Source organism: Hesperophylax consimilis, chromosome 10 (assembly GCF_061612785.1).
Source record: "Hesperophylax consimilis isolate HC1 chromosome 10, BYU_Hcon_1.0, whole genome shotgun sequence".
Classification (NCBI taxonomy): Eukaryota; Metazoa; Arthropoda; class Insecta; order Trichoptera; family Limnephilidae; genus Hesperophylax; species Hesperophylax consimilis.
In genome coordinates this window covers 18,868,824-18,887,412 of record NC_142845.1, presented here as the reverse complement: position 1 = coordinate 18,887,412, position 18,589 = coordinate 18,868,824, and the positions used below count along the sequence as shown (strand labels likewise).

The 18,589-nt window shown below is 36.4% G+C and overlaps 1 protein-coding gene across 2 annotated transcripts in view; it reads left to right on the top strand.

Annotated features, from left to right (window-relative positions):
* The first annotated feature begins 3,871 nt into the window (after positions 1–3,871).
* The window catches only part of mew (multiple edematous wings), a 180,580-nt gene continuing 165,862 nt past the window's right edge, over positions 3,872–18,589 (top strand). For both annotated transcript variants that reach the window (XM_089636697.1, XM_089636696.1), the window contains exon 1: positions 3,872–4,232. In XM_089636697.1, the coding sequence (XP_089492823.1) occupies positions 4,042–4,232 (191 nt within the window). In that variant the 5' untranslated portion in view covers positions 3,872–4,041. The remainder of the gene's footprint in view (positions 4,233–18,589) is intronic.

The following is an 18,589-nucleotide window of genomic DNA, read 5'->3' as shown; positions in this document are numbered from 1 at the left end:
AAATGGTATTACATAATAAGTAAACGGTGTATAAACTATACCAGCATCAATAGAGCTTGCCTTTTAAAGGCAGCTTCACCGATGCTAAATATGTCGATATCCGAATTAATTCTGTTCAACAGCAAGACTGCTCTCCCCACCGGCATGACCATTGGCAAGTTGGTCCTGCAGGCCGGGAGATAAAACAGTCTATGCTGTCGGTGACGGAGATAACCATCAGGAACATAGAGACTAATACTCTTAAATAGATAAAAGGGATCTTCTACAAGTTTTCTTGTTAGGCTCTAGTAAAAGTTAACATACATCAACAACTCTCAATATGAAATAGACGAAGGTAAGACAAAAGTAATATAACCACATTTTTTCACGTTAAACCCAAACAGGAGGCCCTGAGGAAAGTAATTTCCCTCGGGGCCTATGACATCTTTGGGGATTCTGTGTCATGTCTTCCTCGGGCGTCCCCCACTTCTGCTATTATTAAGATATACAATTCCGTAGTACATTATGACAAGTAATAATTTAAGAATTATATCCGTGAACTGCAGATCGGTTCGCAGTTCTGTAAAATTTATACATCATCTTTGCGAATTACATGATATTATAGTAGTTCAAGAAACGTGGTTACTCCCTACAGATATTGACTTCCTATCACATATACACCCGGATTTCAACAGCTTGGGAATGCCGATGGGCCACTCCTGGGAAGACCGCACGGTGGAGTGGGGATAATCTACAGACAAAATTTAAGGCTTACCGCAATCCCAATGCATAACTGTCTGATGGTCGGAATCGAGGTTAGTTTGTTTACTGAAACATTAAGTATTTTTACAAACTACATGACAAATTGTTCAACTGACAACTTTGAGGAATATTCTAACTGCCTTGCATCCCTACAAGCAATAATTGACGATAAAGATTACATTAACACAATTATTATCTAATCCCGACTCTTTGGATTGGAGCTAATCTCTTTCTGTCAAGAATTTGAATATGTGTGTGCTGACATCGAATTATTATCTGCAGATTCTTACACCTTTATCAGTGATGCCTACAGCTCTACTAGGTGGTTAGATCATTGTCTGGTTACGAAAAATATATTGAAGCAAATTGTTGATATGAAAATATATTAAGATATTTTGATTGGACAGATTACCGGCCTCTCAAGCTGATCTTACAAACAGATGGAATAGCAACAACGGAAGTGTTTACATCTGAGTTGAGGGATCTAGCACTATGGAATCCGAATAATATACTTGATATCGGAAAATATAACTCTTATTCGCAAACCTATCTCGTCAAAATCAAGTAAAATAAAACATTTGCTGAGGATGGTGGCAACCCTATACACGCCAAAATAAAATACCTCTACGGCAGTATAGTAAATGCTCTGCGAAGCAGTGCCATTTCTGCGTTTACTAAGTGTACTATCCAAAAACATAAGAAAGTATGTGGGTGGAATGAATTTGTAGCGGATAAATACGATGAATCCAGACAAGCGATGCTCACTTGGATAACTAATGGGGAACCAGGCGAGGGTCCTGTCGCAGAGGATAGAAGGGCAAAGCGTGCTGCCTTTAAAACAGCACTAAAACAATGCCGAAATAACTCGACTCAACTCCAGATGGACAAAATAGCAGGGGATCTGGATAATCGTGACTTCAAAAAAATTTGGAACAAGTTAAATAAACTGTTAAACATGCGTTGTAAAATCTCGTGCAACATACACGGAGAGACGAATCCAGAAGTAATTGCAAACATTTTTAAAGAACATTTCGCAACTACCACGCCGACTATTGACTCAAGTGAATCACATTTAACTGCTTATGATGATATCATAAGATCGAAAATTAATACTATAGTATGGAATGTATCCAGAGCATCTCCTATCCTCATCCTAAATTCCTATTCCTCCCCTCCTCACCTAAAATATATATATATATATATATATATTTTTATTTTTATTTTTTTTTTATGCAATAAAACTCCATCTCCAATCAATATTAATATAGGAGACTTTTTTGGCTTGACTGTTTTTAACATGTATATATTTATATTTGTATTTTATGTATAAGCTGTTTGTCTCTTACCTTTACCAATAAATAAATAAATAAATAAATATCGATCCCACCGTCACAACTAACATGATAAAATCGGCCATTAGTAACATGAAATCTGGACCGTCTGCAGGACATGATGGTTTAAGCACCGAACACGTCAAACATGCAGGGGCAGCTATTATGGAACTTCTGGCAACACTGTTCACCGACATCATAAAGAGTGGCTACCTACCCAAAGACATGGTAAAGACAATTATCATACCGATAATAAAATCCAACCTGGCAGACATAACTTTACAGGAAAACTACAGAACGATATCCATCGCTACGGCCATCGCTAGAATATTCGAACGAGTTCTCTTAGATCAAGTCGGATACCATATGACAACGAAAGATAATCAGATGGGTTTCAAGAGAGAGTGCTCTACTGACTCAGCTATATTTTGCGTAAAAAGAACGTTAGAATACTACAGGCAGAAGAAAACAACAACTTGCGCATGCTTTCTGGACCTTAGTAAGGCAGAAAAAAACTAAAAGAAAGAGGGATACCATGGAAAGTGGTAAAAATTCTCGAATCATGGCACCGTCAGCAGGAAAACCTTGTAAAGTGGAAATATGGATTCTCAGAACCCTATTTCTTGAAAATCGGGGTCAGACAGGGAGGTGGTATGTCCCCAGTACTGTTTAACTTATACATGCACGAATTAACCCACAGGTTAAACAATGCTGGAGTGGGCTGCCACATCGGAGGTCTATGTGCTACGCAGATGATATCGTTCTGATGGCACCGTTAATACGGGGATTAAGAATTCTCCTAAAAATCTGTGAAGAATTTGCTCACGAAACCATCATGATCTATAATGCGAAAAAAAACAGCATTGTTGGTCATAAAACACGGGGAAGGCCCAAAAAACAATCCTCCCGACTTTTTTAATGGTGAGATTCTGAAAACAGTAGAAACCACAAAATATCTAGGACATGTCATCAACAACAAGTTAACGGATGATGAAGATATTGACAGGCAGAGGCGTATACTGAGTATAAAATGTAACATGCTCAGTAGTCCACGTGTAGTCCACGAGTGAAAAGGACGCTCTTCATAGCCTTTTGCACTACCCTGTACACATGCGAGCTCTGGGCTAATTTCAAGAAAAGAACAATGGAAAGGCTTCGGGTGCAATATAACAACGCTTACCGATTGATGTTCGGACTCCCCAGGCACTGCAGTGCCTCCTCAATGTTTACAGAAGGGCGAGTTCCAGGATTAACAGCTCTGTTAAGAACCAGGATTGCAGGACTGAGGGGAAGGATAAACCATTCCAGAAACATTCTTATCATAGAATCCCGTCTGACTTCAGGATCGAGCATTGAAGACCATTGGAGAAATATACTTGCTCCCACAATCTTAGATCCGATGGATTCTCGTGCTTCTCTGCTTTAATTTCATTTTTAATTTAATTTTTAATTTTTAATCTCTTTTTTTTTTTTTAATTTTACTATATGTAAATACTATCTGTACTTATACCCTCTATGGGATGTGTGGGATTGCACTAACCTCCAAACATCCTGGAATAAAGAATTTATTATTTATTTATATTTATTATAAATTTTGTGAATCTTTACGCGTTTTGTTTTGCGACGTCCTCCCTTACAGAGAGGGAATGTAAGTATTTTTAACAAAAATAAATTATAACGGCACTCTAAAATCTAGGGAACCTTTCGGGTTTCTAGGGATTTTGTATGACTCAGCTAGGGAGTTCTGGCAACGCGCCACGGTTGATTCGTACGATTCTACTCATTCTCAACAGAGCAGGGATTTTCGCTCAGCCGGCGAAGCGTGCACCCGGCTCGCGCTCACAGTAATAGAGTGCTTTACGAAAACGTCGCAAAACTCGCGTATAAAGTATACAACAAATATGTCTAAATTTCTTTATAAAAAGTAAACATTTATGTTTCTATTAAGTGTCCAATACACTCAGTGAAAATGTTTGTTCACCGGCGAAATGCACCATTGCAAGTGCTGTGTTTTATTTTCTTTAGTGGTTTTCAATTTGCGAAAACTTTTAACTTGGAAACGAGAATACCTGTGATTAAAACAGGAGAATTTGGATCCTACTTTGGATATTCCGTGGCAGAACATATAACTAATAACACAGACGGACCCCCAATAAGCTGGTATGTAAAAAAAAACTAATTTAAATTTTCGCGGTTATAAACAAGATACCTTCGATACCAATCTCTAGAGGCTACAGGTGTTTAAACAATACTTTTGCTTCCATAAATACTCTTCTAAACCTCTTATCACTGTTTTCAGATTGAGATAATAGATATCGCAGAGTGATCATATTTTAATACGTAAAACCCATTGCGATAAGTTAATGTACCTTCTTGCAAAGATCTTTTTATCAGTATCTCGTGTATGAATATTGAATAATAGATTGTACAATACAAATGTTGGGTTCCATAGGTCAAACGTCGAGTGAGCATAGTACTGTAAAGCCGTTTATTTATTTTTATGAACTAACGCAATTGTTTTGAAACTGTAAAAATGTAAACAAGCACTTGTCGGACGTAATTACCTACCGCTTGACACCGTTTTTTTCATTGTTTACATTAATTTACTTCATATTATTATTTCTGATGTTCTTCACTATGTACTATTTTCATTATTATTTGTAGTTTCCCAACTGCCATTGATTTATTATTTTGCAACTGACGATAATTTAATAATAAATAATAGACAATCCTAAGAAAAAAAATCAGATAGGGACCTACTTACACATTTTTTTAATTACACAAATGATTATCGGTAAAATAGTGACTACCTATAAATATTTGTAAACGTATTCAATTTTTTATTATAAATTTTGTTGTATCGTGCGGTTCTTGTGTAATAAATTAATAAAATACTACACATTATTATTTGATTAAATTTGATCACCTCGCTGCGGTAGTACCTGTTTAAGTTTCGGGTAAATTAAAACGAATTTTGCTATGTACAAATATAACTCTTGATTCAATTAAATTTTGTGTGGCAAATAAATAATGACTATTCGTGGCGGGAACCGTGTTTAAAACGAGTTTTGCAAGATTCCTAAAAAGTGACAACAATGTTCAATGTTTACCTGTCGCGACATTCTGTCCGATAAAACCTTTTGCAGAAGATTCAAGATGCTGTAATAATTAATAATAAAATAACATTTCTATGTATGATTATGTATGATGTATGATTTTGTAACCCATCAAATGAACATGAAACCATGTATAATGCGACCTAGAACGGGGTACCGTAGTGAGATCACATTATTTTCGGCTTTTGTAAACTAAATAAATAAACAAAGAGGTGAAATTATTGTGTTATGTTACGTTGGTACAACTAGAAAACGTTGCTAGGAAATAGAGCAATGTAAAGTATAAATTAAAAAGTTCATAAGTCATTTACTATTTTGTGACATGCGTCAAAAGATAGTTAGTGATGTTGAAAATGTCAATGGTCAATGCATAGTGGAGTCGCTCTGTTGATTTACTCGTTCTGATAGGTATAGGTATAGATAGGTAAGATAGTCCTCGATTTCGGAGCATAAAAAAGGTGCATGGGATATTGTACAAGTTTTCTTGTTAGGCTCGTTTATAAGAACATATATCAACAACTCTTAATGAAAATATGAAATAAACAAAGGTGAAAGTAAACAAAATATATAAAAAGTTAATGGTCGAACTGGGACTCGAACCCAGATCTTTAGTCGTATCGGGACTCACATTAACCCACAGGAGGCTCGAGGAAAATAATTTCCCTCAGGGCCTATGTCATCTTTGGGGATTCTGTGTGGAGGGTCTTTTTAAGGAAGTTTTGGGAAGGAAAAAGGTATGATTGGTGGGTAGGAATCTAGGGATCAGTGTGTCCAGGAGTGACGGAATGATCTATCCCTCCCGCTCCAAACCAGGCTCTCCCGATCCGAGAATTAACCGAGCACCCCTGCTAAATCACCAAACGTAGAGAACCACTTGTGGTGGCCTATGTGACAGGGCGGCGGTACACAAACCCGCCTCCCAAATTGAGAATTTACCACCTAATCATATTTCGTCATCCTTATCTATCTCATACTTATTTTTAATTTAGAGCGTAATTTAAAACACAATCCTTTTCTATTACAGATAGGCACCAAAGTTGTGAATTATTTTTGCTCGACCTATCACGGGCAGTAAGAAAAAATATTTTTTAATCAATTTATATAAGAGTTCTCTGAATCTGTTTATCGTAATCAGTAACCGTTCCATCAGTAGCAAATAGAAATGGGTATATTTCACCGAAGATAATAATAATTATTGTAAATTGTTTGAAAAAAATGCCCGCGGCGACGTGATTGAAGTGATCAAAGAAGTCTGGAATCAATCCCCCGAGATACGTGCACTATTGCGCACTGCACCTTGCACACAATGTGCAATCTCAATCTCGTCATCCAGAAACATTAAAGAATAAAATTCTCCGCACCATTTACCGACAGAAGTACCGCTAAGTACCGTTAGTCCGGCAGCACCTGACTGATCAGTCGCTTTACCTGTTCGGAGGTAGCCTCTTATACCTCTACCTGCTACCCACTGGTCTCTTGTAGGTAATACTTATCATTTATTATAATATAGCGCTTACCTGAAGTTAGAGCTAAGCGGACTCTCGTGTCTTGGGCCCGATGTGAAGAGATTTCGCGGGAACTAAGGGTGTCCCATTTCGTTATAAGGTCAAATAAACCGATGCCTTACAGTAAATGTAGGTCTCGGTATTATAACACCTTTTGTTGAACTAGTGTTATTTACAGTTTGAATACAAGCTTATCTCTTATCTGGATTTCGGAATTATTATGCATATATTATTATCAATTTGTCTTATCTACTATTATTTTTACTATCTATTACCAAAAATATCAATGGTAATTTTCAAGTTCCGTGAAAGTACTGTGAAACAACCGGCCCGTGGTGACCCGATAGCAGAACTTAATAATAATAGACCTTTCACAGAACTTGAATTTGAACACTGAAATTTGATGAATTGTTCAAATTCTATGAATCAACCCGTCCCAAGACTTCTATGAAATCTTAATAGGATATCGGTGTTTCCATTGGATAAGGTACGGGCTTTATAATACCAGAGTTATTTATTTTAGGGGGAACAACTGGTGAACCCATGATAAACTAATAACAGAACTTAATAATTATCTTTGAAATTTGATGAATTGTTCAAATTCTGTGAAACCCTAAACTGCTTGAGTTCTATTAAATTATGAATGTTTAATGTCTGTACAATATACGGCAAAGCTGCGTAGATATCTCACTTATGTTGAGGCATCATTGTGCCCAGTTGTACGCCGAGTTATTTATGGGTGTCACGTTTTGATTTCAATATTGAGTAATTTGATTTCACGTTCAGACCCGAAACATGTCCGATATGCGCCATTAAAGCAATAAACAAAATGGTTTAAAATACGCCCATGTTTACTCGATTGCTCGACCCACGCTTCGGCTCGGGCTCGATCCATTCTTCAAGCTCAGTCGCAGTACGAGCGCCTCACGAGGTATCGTGCCCGCGATGATCTTCTCCACAAATCTCAGACCAGGTGATTACTCGTGGAAGTGTACGTAGGCGAATAATGCGGGTATTACAATTTCCTCGTACCTGGGCTCACTAAAGGTTCAACAGGTGAGATTTATGACTTTGCATCCCATTTAAATCTTCGGGCATGTTCCCTTTGAGAGCTGCAAATGAAAGCTGGAAATTGCATTATATATTCAGACATGCCTTTCAAAGCTAAAAAAGAAAGCAAGCACTAAAATGTTGGTACTCTCTTCTTGGTTCAATATACACGCGTAATCAAGCAGGCGCGTCATTGATGCAAGGTCGATGAGGCACGTCATTACAATAATAATAATTGGATGACTTGTATAGCGCCGTTTTTGTTCAAAATCACCTCAAGGGCGCTGTACAAATTTATAATACATTTCTACAGTGATCTAAATTATTACTAACTATTTATGGAGATAATATACAATACAATACTTACCTGGTAGGTCACTTGAGATTACACTTAATTAAAATTATCTAATTTAGATACAGGATTTAGGACATAATGAGAAAATTGGATATAACTGGAATTTCTCTCGGGAATGGTATATTTAATTTAAGGGTATGACAGCTTAAAAAGGTAAGTTTTTAGTTTAGACCTGAATTCTGTTGGACTTGTTATGGATCTTAGTTCCGGAGGGAGTTTATTCCAAGCCTTCGGCCCAGATACTCCGAAAGCGCGATCACCAAACTTAGTATTTGGCTTGCGCTTAGGTTTAGTCTGCCTACAGCTGATGATGTTGCTGATCTAAGAGTTGACTGCCTCAGAGCAGTGTTTTCAGGGACGCATAGTTCAGAGATGTAGGGTGGGGCCATTTCATTGATGGTTTTAAACACCATCCAGCACAATTTGTACTGGATTCTTTCAGGGCACTTGAGCCAGTGAAGGTTACGAAGGTGTTCTGAAATGTGCGAATATTTTGAAACCCCGGTTATGAGCGGTTATTATAGGTTGTAATATGAGATATGAAGAATTAGAAAAGTTGATACGGAAAATGTCTATAAAAATACTGATTTCGGTTGGGCGTCTGTCTGTAACTCTGGTTCAATGAACTCAAGAATTTAAAAAAGTGTCATTTTCAAAATTAGAATTAGATTGTTTTTTTTAGCATTTATTTTTGAAGAATTTTTTGCTGGATAAGGCGGTAGACGCTGCTCTAGAAAACCAGAATTATCGGGAAAGTTTATTTTGAATTCTGGTTTTTTGTGGCCACCCTGTTGAAGGCGATCAGTAATCAGGAGGTCTAGCAAGGACGATAGGTAAAACCCTATGTCAATTTAATATGATATTGACGAAATCCGTCATCTATGGTCAGTTAGCGATATTTATTAGCACGGTCAGAATATTATTCCGACAGTCGGTAGACAAAAGTTGCTATTTTTAACGCGCTCTAAAAAGTGTCGATAAGCTGTCAATATACACAATTATTTGGATAATGTCTTTCGTTATGCAAAGTAACTGGTTTATTAATGAATGGGGATGAACTAACTAAGCTCTTAGAACTGAAAGAAATCGTATACACGATCCATAGACACAATGAATTCATGTAAAACCTGATAAATTGATTCCGTTTCAACTTGGAAAAAACAAAAGTTGTTAGTTATACCGTTATGACTATGACTAATGACCTCGTGAACTAATTCACCGCCTATTTAATGTCAAAAAGTACAAGTAAATGCGGACTGCCAATGTATATTAAAGTTAATATTTCAATTCGACAAATTATTAGATGGGTTGTTTCACAAAATTTGAACAATTCATCAAATTTCAACCTTCATTTGCGAGTTCTGCGAATGTTCTATTCAATTATTTTATGTCATATTATATCATTATAGGCCAGTTACTTGACAGAACTGAACTAATAACAGAACTTGAAAAGAATTTTCACAGAACTTGAAAATTAACTTTGAAATTTGAAGAATTGTTCAAATTCTCTGAAACAACCCGTCCCTAATATTTTTAGCTTTTACGTAGTCGTCTAACGTTTATGAATGTCAATTCATAGAGAGATGCGCCAGTGTTGTCAGCGTAGATCAAATTCTGATTTATTGCGTTATTAACGTTAGTCTGGATATAAATAGTGCGACCGTGCTCGGAAAATCGGTATAAAATCATCGGTAGTTACCTATCGATACGGTTTTGTTGTGTTATCGATTTCACTGTACTAGAACCCCCTTCAGTATTACTAAATCTACTTATTACCAAAATGAATATATTTTAGAGTATTGCCTAGTTAGGTATCTTCAAGTAGATCTGAGCGCAAAGGAAAGTAAAGAAACTAAGATAGTCGATGAAGATTTCACAATGAAGTAACGACTCCCGGAGCCACATTGTTTACGTGTTTACAGCGTTCGTTTAGTGATTATTGATTATTCATTAGTTTATTTTCTGTTCGACCAATCCAGTTCTGTGTCGGTTTTGTCTCTGGTGAAGGTAAAAGATACTTGGCCTATTGGAAGAAGGTTTAACTGTTAAACACCGGAAGCGGTAAACGGTTTTACGAAACTGACGAAATCTTTTTAGATAAACATCTTAATCTTCTGTTAATGGATGGCATTTACACCTTTTAAAGAAATGTAATTGAAGCTATTAGTTTCATCGGTGCCTACAAAGACAATGCCTTTCCCGTTCTCATTAATAACTTCGTATACGCATCATAACATTTTATTTGATGATTAATTAATCCAATTATTAGTTATATATAAATGAACTAACAAGAATTGGTATTTGTGCACAAGTCTAAATCAAAGGTTAAAAAAATATGTGTTTAAATTCTTTCCTGGAAAACATGAATTCCTTACAATCACAATCTAAATATGTAACTATGTAATTATCCGGCGGTTGAGAGTTGACATGACAGAATGACATAACTTATGTCATGTATGTATTGGTTTCCATTGTTTATGGCATGTCTTACTGTGACGTTTCCGAATCCATCTTCCTCGCACTTCCTCCTCATGCACATACTTATTTGCATTCTTCAGGAATCTATGCAGGTTTTCACCACTTTAAATAATAAGTTTTCTTCAACATAAGGGAGTTCGAACATCAACTTTTTGATAAGAAATCCTCATTTAGCTTTAGACAGGCATTTATAATCGTAATTAATTAGATTCAACAGTTGATTAATTTGCATATGCAAAATAATTAGCTTGGCAACAGATCAGTTCATAAAAAATAAATAATCAACTGAACACGATCTCCGGTGTTCCGACTATCGTACCAAGAGCAAGCAATAAGTACCGCGTACAAAGCTTTGCATACAAGCAACGATAATCATCTGCCGGTCCGTGGTATTCGTGGAGCGAGGGACTAAGAGCCAGGGGCGAGCAGAGAACAGCGAGACAGTGAAAAAACAACAAAACCAAGTCTTTGAGGTCCTTTTGTGGAGCCAATTAGTGGCGTCTTGTTTAGTGCTGGACCTCAAGGACGGGAAGGATCCAGATATGGACAGGATCGCACATGGCGGCTGCGCAGACCCGGACTCTTTATTGTTATTCTAAAACTCTTAATTGCTATTTTTACCAAAGTTCATTTTGTCAACTGTCCAAATTTATTTTTGGTTACTATTTCGAAAGCACTTTTTTTATCAGATAATCTTTCTAATAACTCTTTATGTTTGCTTTAATTCTATTTATTCCACTGATTTAAGTCTTTGATAACTTAAAACTACCAAATCCAACCCAAGCTCTTTTAGTTTCATAAGTGAACTAGTTTTACACATATTTTTTTTTTCTTAGAGCCAAGGAGTTATCAATTATTTTTGACAGTTGAATGAACATTTTAAAGGTCATGGTGTAAGTGACACTTTGAAGATAGTTACGTTAACCAAGGATCTACAGACAGCAAAATCTATGAGGATTTCAGAACCCCAGAGCTCGCTATTCAAAAGATTTTGCTGCATCTGCATGCAAATTTCTTACTTTATTGCAGTTAAGAAGGTTAAAAAAACAGAAATAATTTAGATTGGATGCCTTTTATATGGCATTTCTGGAATGGCATTACCGGTCGAAGGTCATACTGATAGTTACTGGCCGAATAGCTACTGCACTTCAGACTATCAATGGACTGACATTTGCAGTGTCCAAATGCCACGGCCCCCCAGCGTACGAGTCGGTCCACCCCTGTGCCGGTACTGGACACTACCCAATTATTATTCCAGAAAGAAAATACTCTGACATAGAATAAACCAGGTTGGATGTTACTGGAAAATTAACCAAATCTCCGGTGGCTGGTAACTATGTAAACCAGAACGCAGGCAGTAAAGATGCCAGCTGCAGAATTCCAATCGGGCAGTTGTCATAATTTTGTGATCCTGCTCCATTTTTGGTCATCCAAACAAACGTTGGTTGTTATCAGTGGATGCATTTTAACATTGTTGGCTTCTTACTAAGGGCTCATCTTCTTCTGGTATCTGTCTTTTATATCCATGGGAAACAATCACCGTCGCAGAAATTTCCATATTATCTCTGCTGCAGTCGGCAGTGCCAGGCAATATTATAGGGACGGCTCGGTTTGATCTGGTGAAAATTATGTCCAATTATTGCGTGTATATTCTTCCTCGTTTTACATATCATTTTATAATCTTCTGCAATTTCTTCAAATAATGAGTTTATGGTCGAGCAACATATCAACGTTTTGAGATTGGCAATGCAGGTTGTGTTTAAAATGTACCTGTAGGCTTTGCAGGCGTTTTAAGTGGGCGATCGAGAATCAAGGTAGTCTTGAAACATTCTTGTTTCGGAATATGATAATACTAATTCATTCTGCATGCACAATATCTAACCTACACCTTGTTTAGAGTTCAAACATCAAATTAGTAAAAGTACAGCTATCGTCGAACCATTCTGTTTTCTGATTAATTTTCAATCCTGTGTATTTATTTACTTGTGAAAAACGACAGATTAATTTCATAAAAATGTGTCACTATCCTCAAATCAGCTCAATAAATACTGCCCAACTGTCCATGTTACCATTGTCTCGAGTTCCAACTAGAATACATAATCCAAGTGACATTCACAGTGTAACAGATATCTGCACTGGACCATATTGTACCTCTTCCCTTGTACAGCGTACATCCTCCAACTCCTAGTTCTGCTCATTATCTCGGACCGAGTCTGACCTTCACAACATCTTACCTCGGGTTATCTCTTTGTGCTCGAACTTAATCTGACCATATTATATACCTTGCGACATAAGCCCTATCCGCGTGCAATACATTCTGCATCCACACTAATTGGACGAGACACTGCTTGTTGCTTGTTGGTCGCTGGCTGTCTTCCCGGAGAAACTGCTTTTCAAACGCCACAAGAGACGGATATTCTTGACTCTATGGCTTATGCGTTTTTCATAGTTTTGACATTTGATATCTTTGAGGAAAATTGACAAAGAAATCTCGGGTTGAATGATCGGTTGTAAAAAATGAACGGGACGCTTTTGCAGTTAGATAAAGTTTCGGTATTTTTGGCACGTATTTCTATAGGATTTGGTATTTGTGAAATTCAATTCTGTTACTGGACGCAAGGACAAACTCAGTCAAAGGATATCGATCTCAACTATGTGGTTAAAAGTTCACAAACGCTATCCGTGTCTCTAGTTAAAACATACTCTCGGGTTCCATAGAACGGGATCAATAGTTCCTTTATTAACAAATTAATTAAATCGATAAAGTTTCGTTTGTCAAACTCACTTAAAATATCCCCTATGTCAATAAAAAAATAACTTAAGTACACACTAAAGAACAATACTGCACTTGCAGCCGAACGTTGATCCAAAATTCCTGGAAAGGACAAATGCAGAACAACGGAAAATGCATACCATTGCAATTTATTTCGTGTTTCCAACTAAATAAACGGCAGCGAATGTATTCGAAACCATAGAGTCATAATTAGAGGTGTCACTAACATCTCGTCGAAACTTGTTCCACTATTAGAACGCAATAAGCGGTACGCGAAAACTGAATCAGTAGTTTTAGTTAGTTGGGAGAGTTGGAGGTCAAAAAACTGAATGTTCGAAATATGTCACTTTTTTCAAAGCTCTTTATTACAGCTATAATAGTCATTTTTGTGAGACTCCGTCAAGCTTAACAACCAACATTGCAACACCCATATCAGTTCTGATCTCTTAATGAAAACTAAAATGTCAGGTTTACAAAAATTGTAAATAATTTTTTAATATCAAATCGAACCAGCAAGCTTTTGACACAAATTCAAATATCACTATATATTACGCTATGCAGGACTTAATGTTTGTATGGTCTGATCGGGTTTGCTCATTAAATTATTTAATTTGTGTGTAAAAGCATTGGCTCCAATGCATATTTGCACGGATAATAAAGAAAGCCTTATCTGGAATCTTTTTACAGTTATCTCTTTAAATTACTGGCATTCCTCTTTTACTCAAGTGACAAATACAATCTGCGCATTCCTCTCTGTTTGTTGTATGAGCAAACGACAGTGCAACATCATTCGACAAATAATACCTTTTCAACTGAAAATTATCACTCAATTTTGCAATAGAGTTTTGAACCATTTAATAATGATTAATTTCCATTTTTTGTTACAAATTAGAGCTGTACACTCTGTTTGATTGTTCTTGAATATGTAACAGTCAGTGGTAAAAAGAAGTTTCAAGATTACCCTTTTCTACTACTATATTGCAGTTGTACCACGCGAAACAATTAAATATTATAGATCCGTGTCTTCCCACATAAAACCGTAATCGTGATTAGTAACTGCATTAACACCCATGCCAACCTGAAAGCTACACGTTAAAAAGCCTTTATCTAAATTGGCCATTTCAACTGAACTATGCATAGTAGGTATATAATAACGATGCACGAAGTGTCAAACGCCATTATTATCCGATAATGGAAAATAAATAACTGCCGTAACAACGCAGCAGCTCATTTTCGTTATTTTGAATTCGTGAATTCTAAAATAACACGGAGAATTTAGAAAACGTGTTCGTTACTTGTTTGCCTCTTTCAGAATGGTCTCATTACTGTTTCTCTATTATGTATGTAAGTGCTTTATTATCAACTGTTTTGTTGGGTTCTCAGTTCTTAGAAATTAATCATATTACCTTTTTAAAGTTTATATAAACAAAGCGTTTCTCGGGAAGGTTACCTTAAATTCTTCATCTTTGCAAGGTGTTATTGAGAATATTTTAATCCCTGTGTGGCACGATCTGGGAAATTGGACAAAAGGACCTTAAATCGGATTATAATTTCAGGTCAGGTTTTATTTTCTTTCAAAGATACGGGAGGTGTGTTTTTGAGTTGACAATCTGCCAACAAACTCTTTTGCTCTTCTGCGTTACTTATTTTATTACATTCGCGAAATCCCACTTCACTGTTTTTGACTCATTTTCCTCATTATACGTTTTATAAGATTTTATGTTATTTAGAAGGATAATGATTACCTATTATAATTAACAGAATTGCTACAAAAAACGATTTCAGCATCGTAATATTGTGATGTTCAGTTAATGCTTTGACAGACGGTCTCCTTGTGAAGAAATACAGTTTATCGCAATTGCAAAAGTAATTACAAATGTCAAAGGTTATATCCGAAGTTACAGCATCAGGAAAAAAATCACTGTTACGGACAAGACCGAGTAAGATAAAAACTATTAAATGAAAGAAAAAAAAAGTATTTGTTAGTTGTTTGTATAATGTAACACTGTTACTTTTGTCATTGATTTAACAGTTTTCAAGAAGAAGATTTCTGAAGATGATTACCTATTATTGATGGTTTGAAAGGAAGATTTGTAAATGTGAATGATAGAGGGAATCCGCTAACATTACAAATAAAAACAAAAAATATAATGATGAAAGGGAAGCGACTGTTGTGAAAATATTTGATAAAACACGATTTATGTAAAATAGAGCAAATATATCTTGACATCTTAGTTAAGTAGCATTTAAAAAAAAGAAGCATTAAATAAATAATTTCATCTTAACTTAAGGGGGCATAAGACTCTGATAACGACGCTCACATTTTAATTATTTCTGATAAAGGTATTGCTAAAATCACAAATGTTTCTAGAGGGATCTCTACGGATGTAAGTTATTTATATTTAAGATTAATAAAAACAGGACCTTACCATTAAAATATTTTATGTAAAACGGATTGAAAATTTTATAAAACGTTACTCGACTATAAAATTAGCGTTAAGCACCAGATTTAGTAACTTCCCGAGGGGTCTCTCTAGAAACATATGAGATTTTAGTAATACGTTCATCAAAAATAATTAAAATAAATCCCACAGAAAGATTGATTTTCTAAGCCTTATAGGGCAAAGTCGACCGTAGGTCCGTCTGTCAAGCCGGGCGCCGAATGTTTTTTTTACATGACTTCATCACTTATGTCGTTCCCACGTTATTTTAGAGATTTGACAGGGCAAATTTAACCGCAGGTCTGTCCAATACACTGGGGTCGCGCCTCGCATATTTTTGTTCAATGCTGCTTCACTTCTTTAAGATTCTGGCTTTATTTTAGGATATTGTGTCGTCTTAAATGACCAGATGTGTTTTTTTATAATTTTCGGAGCATGCTTTGCGATTTTTGTCTATCAAGGGAAATTCAATTACATTTTCAACTCCGCATCTGAATAGAGATTAAAAACTGAATGTTTTCGAGGGAAGTATATTATATGTCGGTAGAAATTCCGGAATAAGAGGTCGTAAAACGGTACTATCTTCCTTTACAGTGATATTATGTTGATCAATAACTTTATGTACCTACCAAAAAAACTTACGTTTTATGAAAGATACATTTCTGACCAACACAGAAGACCTCAAAAATGTATACCTTTGCCCAACCTCACTAGTAAACATATTTTTTCAGCATTATCTATTCACACTTATGTCACTACTTCTTTAATACTCGAACGAAACCACTTTAAACTTGCACAGTTTCATCACTCCCATGCTGTCCAATACCCGTTCTATTCTGAGATAATCTTGATTCTGGACGAGCTCACTATGACAAATCGTATCGATAGTCCAGGACTGGTTTAGAACTAAAAGCGTCTTCCGCCCACAACCCATCATCTTTTCAAAAGCCGAAATACACAAACAGAGAACTTGCACAACTTGTTTAAGTGCATACTGTAAAATAATAAGCAATATTCTTAAACTGGATGGCTGGCCTATGATGAGCTTGTAGTTTCGACCTACTATCTGGAGATTAACTTTTCGCCTACGCGGAGTTCGTGTTTAGGTTCGTTCTTGTGAAACCCTATCACCTCGAATGGATCATCAGGTTTAGAGAATTAGAAAATAAATGTTCGATAGTGCTTTTACCATTGACTTTAGAGTTCAAACTATCGCTAATCTATTCGCTAATGGTTCTATTGTTATGTTGGGAGTTTCTTTTCACTAGGTGTCAAAATCTACTTCTCTCCGAGTTGCATGTTTTATGTTGTTGTTTTATGTAGCTCATCGCTTCTGCGTCTACATATCAGTTTCATAAATAATGTTCACATCAGGTTGAATGAATTATTTCCTTGTCAGTAAAACTGGAAATTTGATCTACTGTGAAATCGATATCGTCTGGATCTCATGCAGACAAGGCTGCCTGTCCTGGCGGAATAAAAATAAACAAAAAATATATTGATATAGAAAGAAGTATACATTCGAGTTCCATGGCTATTTCTTTCCCACATAATATTATGTGTTAATTATGTACATGGTTGCTCATGCATCTTCAAACTGCGAACATCGCTGGTTAGAGGTTAGACGACAGGATCCCCTCCCTTTTTTAATTCAGTATTATGACCAACGTAATTTGATCCTTTGAATTGTGTCTCGCTACCGTGAAACCTTAAAAAATACCTCATTCAAATGAGTCCTTTGATTTATACCATTATTTCTGCCCTATTTCCACGGATTGCAATCTGTCTAACGAACAAAGAGGTCCGCTGAGCAAAGCGAATGGGCTCGGTCCGACGAGTGAACTCCCTTTCCAATGCCATCAATCCCAGGAGTGAATATTCCGCACCATCGACACGCCGTGTAGAAATGAGTCGAACATTTGCTCAATTGTCTCTCGGACCAGCTCACTGGATAAGTATAGTTTGAGTAAGTGGTGAGTAATTTGACGGCCGGCGGCGTGATTTAACAAGTACACCAGGCGGAGAGGCAAGAAGCAAGATTTACTCGTGGGTGGATAAACACAGAACGCTGAATGCTGAACGTTGAATGCCGGACTTTCAATGGTCGCTTTCTTAGATGGAGAACTTGTCCTTTAACAGTGGCCCTCGAGCAGATCTTCAGATATCTGTAATTTTCTATTGTTTGAAAATAATTGTGTGTTAGGTAAGTTTATTACAACACCAATATATTTTATCTTGCATCTTTTAGTTTTGGTTTGACCTTGCCTCGGAGGCTTCTGTAGCATTTTCTTAGACGGATTCAATCCAAGAGATCGTAATATATTATATGGGTATTACATTTAATGTGAATAGCACAAGAGCCTCACTGTCTATGTGAGTGGTGGGTACTTGCAAGACTAATAAAGCAAATTTAGTATGGAGGAAGGGGTGTTTCAGAAGCACGTTAGCTTAACTAAATCCATTCCAAGCAATGTTTACTGTCAAACTTGTTGTGAAATCAGATATGAGCGCATCAGCAGAATGCTGCCTGCTCATTACATAATAATAATAATAATAATAATAATAAAGTTTCGATGGTTGATCTTGTTGATGGTCTTTCATTGTGGTCTTACTGCCTGGTACAAAGAAGCAACATCTGCTAGAAAAAATATCTATTAGTTTTGTTTTAACTTCCTTGATTTATTCCAAGATTCAATGTACCATTTGTAGCACTTTAATCTGTAACAGATTCGGTAATTGGTTTACTTCTTGGTATTTCAATTGTCAGACATCCCGCCGCCGATTGCCAACCCCGGCGTT